Genomic DNA, 5,237 nt, shown 5'->3' with positions numbered 1-5,237 from the left:
CACCAGTAGGCCATTGGCCTCCTATTCCTAGGATGGACTTTCCTAGGCATGGTGGCATCGCATGCACGCGAGAGTACTGTTACTAACTGCTCGCCGCTCAGACCGTGAGTATTGTGCTCGCGGCGGAGCGCTTCCTAAAACACCTCGTCGTCGAAGTATGATGTCTTCCACATACGAGGACTAGGCCTCGCCCTTCTTCCGCCCGCTGAATGCTGGTCGTATAGTCGATACTATAGTCCCACATGGTGTGTCAGAGCGTGTCAAGAGGAGTGGTGCTATAGTGAGTCTCAGATTGGTGTGCTTAAGCGTGAATCAGGTGGTAGGGTGAGCACCCAAGTTAGACTCACATGGTATGTCAGTGGTGAGCATCCAAGTAAGTCTCATACGGTGTCAGGGTGTGTCAGAAGGTATGTTAGAGAGAGCACCCAAGTAAGCTCCATACAGGATGAGTGCATGTGTTTTTTTTCTTCCTTAGCAATGGAGGGGGAATCTGCTCAACAGACATCCTGGGTTGTCCAGGAAGTGCGGGGCTAGGGGCCACCTCCAACAGCAAACGAGGGAGGCAGGACTGCATCCCCGACCCAATAAACCGTTTCCATTTCCGCCAAGCCCATCGTCCCTGCGGTACAACCAGAAAGTAATGCTTCAAAGGGGGGCCAGTGCATAACGCACCCTCGAGGTTAGCTGCGTGTCCTTGCAGCATCGAACATCGTGACTCGCTTTTTTAGAAGAACACCATGGTATCGTGCCAGCGCATTGCCGGCTTTCCAGGTGGCCTTACCACGCCCTATGTCCTCGGAAGGAGGGAAGGGTCGACTTCGCGCCTGCTTCCCTCTGCACGACTGGTATCAAGAATGATGATGCCGCGTGCACCCCAAATTGACCTCTCTGCGATAGGGCCTATTCGCCGCGATGCCTACGCCTGCCCCAGCCTTGACGAGGACCCCTTTCCGTCCTCGGGCTCGGAATCCGCCCGGTTGACCGACGCCGCGAAAGCGACGATACCATGTTGTTCTTCACGCGGCCACTTGTTCGATAAAAGGATCGAGTTCGACCACAGGGCACCGGTATGACCCATGAAGCCGACTCCGAACCCTTGGACCACCTCTTATTTGCGCCTGAACTAGCCATCCTCGAGTCCACGCGCCACCTTCTGTGTAGCTCCGAGACGATTTGGACGATAGCCGATAAAACGGCGTTCCAGCCAACTTCAACTTTACACATCCTCCGGACTAGGTTGTCCGGGGTAGTGTCCAGACCACATGTGGCAAGCATGTCACGCATTGTGCGAAAACGCGAGCACACGAACAACACGTGTTCCGCCGTTTCCTCTAAACCTGCGCACACGGGACAATCAGGCGAGGCCGAGTGTCCGAACCGGTGTAGGTACTGTCTGAAGCAACCATGGCCTGTAAGGACCTGGGTCAGGTGGAAAGTGATTTCCCCATGGCGCCTCTTGACCCACGTACCTATCTCCGGTATCAACCTATGTGTCCATCTACCCTTAGTGGAACTGTCCCACGCACGCTGCCATTTGACCATGGCAATAACCTACGGATGCCTCTCGTGCCGCGCATTTCGAAGCACTCTATGTCTTCACCGATAACGATGTCAATAGGCATCATACCGGTGATGACGCAAAGTGCATCGTGCGACACGGTACGGCAGAATCAAGCGATGGCAGAGCAAAACACCCGGCTGATGGAGATGATGGTACGTTTCGGCAATCAAGAAAACGTTTCCAATCGGTCTACGGGCAGCCCGAATCTCTGGCCTCCAACATCCGGGAGTTCGTCTACGATCCAGACAACGGGCTCGTTTTTGACCGGTGGTACGAAGACCTTTTCCTCAAGGACGGAGCGAATTTGGACGATGCGGCGAAAGTGCGGTTGCTGTTGAGAAGCCTCAGCGTGACGGTGCACGACAAGTACGTCAACTGCGTGCTCCCAAAGCACCCCCGTGAGTACTCGTTCGATGAGACGGTGAAGAAGCTGACAGAGCTGTTCAGCGTCCGAATCTCCCTGTTCAGCAACCGGTACCAGTGCTTCCAGCTAACGAACGCTGGGACGGTCAACCGATGCTGTGAAGACTGCGAACTCAGCAAGATCACGGCGGACCAATTCAAGAGCCTGGTTTTCACCTGTGGGCTCCGATCGTCGAAGGACGCAAACATCCGAACCAGACTCCTATCCAAGCTTGAGGCTAACGCGGCGGATGAATGCACTCTGGAATCACTCATCACGGAGTGCCAACGTCTGCAAAACCTCAAGCACGACACGGCCATGGTGGAACACAAGAAATCGGTGAGTACAATCTGCGCAGTCAAGCAGAACAAGCCTCCACCGATGACACCGAGTTTCAAAGAGAAGAAGAAGTCGAAGTCCGAAGGTCCAAAAACACCCTTCTGGCAGTGTGGCGGAATGCACTACGTCCGGGACTGCACCTACACGAAGCACGTTTGTCGGGACTGCAAGCAAACCGGCCACAAAGAAGGGTATTGTGGCAGCTACACATCGAAGGCGGCACTCAAGAAGAAGAAGCACGTGAACGGAATTTTCTCCATCAACCAGGTCAGCTGCACTTCTAGACGGAAGTTCCTAATGGTGGAAATCAACGGGTCTCAAGTCACTCTGCAGTTGGACACCGCGTCCGACATCACCATCGTTTCGAAGAAGCAGTGGAAGAAGAACCTGGGCTCGCCAACGCTAACTTCCACAACACGGACTGCCCGGACAGCATCAACGTGATCGGTCTGGACTGGATCGAGCTGTTCAAGCTGTGGGACACCCCGCTATCTGCAATCTGCAACCAGGTCCACGTTGCCGATGGTCAAGTGAATCAAATCCAAGTGTACAAAGCTACGTATCTCGAAGTATTCAAGAACGGCCTCGGACACTGTAAGAACATGAAGGTCCGACTCTATCTCAAGCCCGATGCCAAACCCGTTTTCAAGCCGAAGCGCCCAGTTCCTTTCACGTCCATGGAGAAGATCGATGCAGAGCTGGACCGACTTCAATCGCTGGGCATCATCACGCCTGTCGATTTCTCGCAGTGGGCGGCTCCGATCGTCGTAGTGAAGAAGACCGGAGGAAAAGTACGAATCTGTGCCGATTACTCAACTAGACCGAACGCTACCCTGGAGCCCAACCATTACCCGCTACCGGTCCCTGATGACATCTTTACCAAGCTCAATGGGTGCCGGTATTTCAGCGTCATCGACCTGAGTGACGCCTATCTTCAAGTGGAAGTTGACGACGACTCGAAGCAGCTGCTCACAATCAACACCCATCGAGGTCTCTTCCGCTTCAACCGGCTCGCATCAGGAGTAAAATCCGCTCCCGGGGCCTTCCAGCAGTTGATGAACAGCATGGTTGCCGATCTCGAAGGAGTGGACACGTTTGTGGACGACATCTTCGTGGCCAGCAAAACCGAAGAGGAGCACCACAAGATGCTCAACGCACTGTTTCAACGCCTTCAAGCCTACGGTTTTGTTCTGAGGGAAGAAAAGTGCAACATTTTGCAGCCGGAGGTAAAGTATTTGGCGCACATCGTAGACGGTCTCTGTACAGACCCATCCAAGGTGGAAGCCATTGTCAAGATGCCCCCGCCCAAAGATGTCACAGCTCTACGCTCGTTCCTTGGTGCGGTGAATTTCTACGCGAAGTTTGTCCTGGAGATGCACCAACTGCGGTGGCCTCTCGACGCGCTGCTGAAGAAGGATGCCAAATTCGTTTGGAACAGCGAGTGCCAGAAATCGTTCAGGCGCTTCAAGGAAGTACTCCAGTCGGATTTGCTTCTGACACACTACGATCCGTCACTAGACACCATAGTTGCTGCTGACGCCTCGCAGTCCGGAATCGGTGCCTGCCTTCTACACAGGTTCCCCGATGGCTCACTCAAAGCTGTTGCACACGCTTCCCGCTCACTCACCCCTGCGGAGGCAAATTACGGACAGATCGAGAAGGAAGGTTTTGCACTGGTGTTTGCCGTAACGAAATTCCATCGGATGCTGCTCGGACGCAAGTTCACCCGCCAGACGGATCATCAGCACGGATTCGAAGACACCGTGTAAGGTTCCGCTACAGTCGTCGCCACTCGCTCAACCTCCCTGGGAGCGTATCCACATCGACTTCGCCGGCCCAATCAACGGTCTGCACTTCCTCATAGTGGTGTACGCCTTCACGAAGTGGCCGGAAATTCGTATCGTTCGATCCCCGACAACATCAGCAGTGACCGAGTCCCTCGACGAGCTGTTTGCCCGTTTTGGCGTTCCCAACGTCATAGTCTCCGACAATGGAACGCAGTTCACGTCAGAACAGTTCGCGGTTTTGTGCAGGAAGAACGGCATTCAGCATTTCCAGACACCGCCATATCACCCACAGTCCAATGGCCAGGCGGACAGATTTGTGGACACCTTCAAGAGGTCTTTGCGCAAAATCAACGAGGGGGAAAGTATCTCGGAATCGCTCCAGACGTTCCTCCAGGTCTACCGAACCACTCCCAGTCGTGTTCTGAATGGCAGAACTCCTTCGCAGCTGATGCTTGGTCGAAACATCAAGACGGTTCTCGATCTCCTGCATCACCAACAACCGAAGCCAGTGGTTCTCAATCAACGCCAAGACGAACAGTTCAACCGGAAGCATGGCGCAACTCCTCGTGGCTTCCGAAAAGGCGACATGGTCTACGCCAAGGTCTACCGCAGCAACACCAAGTGGCAGTGGGCACCCGGCGTAATCATCGAGGTCATCGGACGGGTCAACCACAACGTGCTACTGGACGATTGGCATGGACGGAAGAAGCTCATCAGATCGCACTCCAACCAGCTCAAGCATCGTTCCAGTGAAGCAACAACCGGCGCAGCAGATTCCACACCACTGGGTATCCTGGTGGACATGTTTGGAATTCAATCTCCTGGACCAGCAGTACAACCCGCTCAACAAGGTCAAGCCGAGCAGGAACCACTTCCTGTTCCATCGACGTCCAACGTCCGATCCCAGGTCCAGCCACGAACCGAGGTGCAAGTAGTGCCAGCGGTTTCCAACCAAGAAGTCGAAGCAGGTTCCAGTCAACTCGATGATGTTCCCGAACGCGGTCGCATCCAGACCGACCAACCAGAACCGGAGCATGAAGAAGATAACCAGCCACCTATAGATCCCGTTCCAGAACCACCATCGGTCCGGCCACAGAGAGTGATCCGGATGCCGTCCAGATTCGAGCCGTACCTGTTCTTGAAATAA

The 5,237-nt window shown here is 54.4% G+C and overlaps 1 protein-coding gene across 1 annotated transcript; it reads left to right on the top strand.

Annotated features, from left to right (window-relative positions):
• The first annotated feature begins 1,677 nt into the window (after nucleotides 1–1,677).
• On the top strand, nucleotides 1,678–5,237 carry LOC134222274 (uncharacterized protein K02A2.6-like). Its single transcript, XM_062701418.1, has 4 exons — nucleotides 1,678–1,713; nucleotides 1,761–2,677; nucleotides 2,737–3,981; nucleotides 4,037–5,237. The coding sequence occupies exons 1-4, from the start codon at nucleotides 1,678–1,680 to the stop codon at nucleotides 5,235–5,237; spliced, it is 3,399 nt and encodes a 1,132-aa protein (XP_062557402.1).

This window comes from Armigeres subalbatus, chromosome 3 (genome assembly GCF_024139115.2).
Source record: "Armigeres subalbatus isolate Guangzhou_Male chromosome 3, GZ_Asu_2, whole genome shotgun sequence".
Taxonomy (NCBI): Eukaryota; Metazoa; Arthropoda; class Insecta; order Diptera; family Culicidae; genus Armigeres; species Armigeres subalbatus.
Note: the sequence above shows the minus strand (reverse complement) of the source record. Positions and strands in the feature narration are given on the sequence as shown.

Coding starts and splice junctions, on each gene's coding strand:
- LOC134222274 (XM_062701418.1), top strand. CDS start 1,678: ATGGCAGAGCAAAACACCCGGCTGATGGAGATGATG. Junction 1,714..1,760: donor CCCGGCTGATGGAGATGATG/GTACGTTTCGGC, acceptor GTCTACGGGCAG/CCCGAATCTCTGGCCTCCAA. Junction 3,982..4,036: donor AAGGAAGGTTTTGCACTGGT/GTTTGCCGTAAC, acceptor TTCACCCGCCAG/ACGGATCATCAGCACGGATT.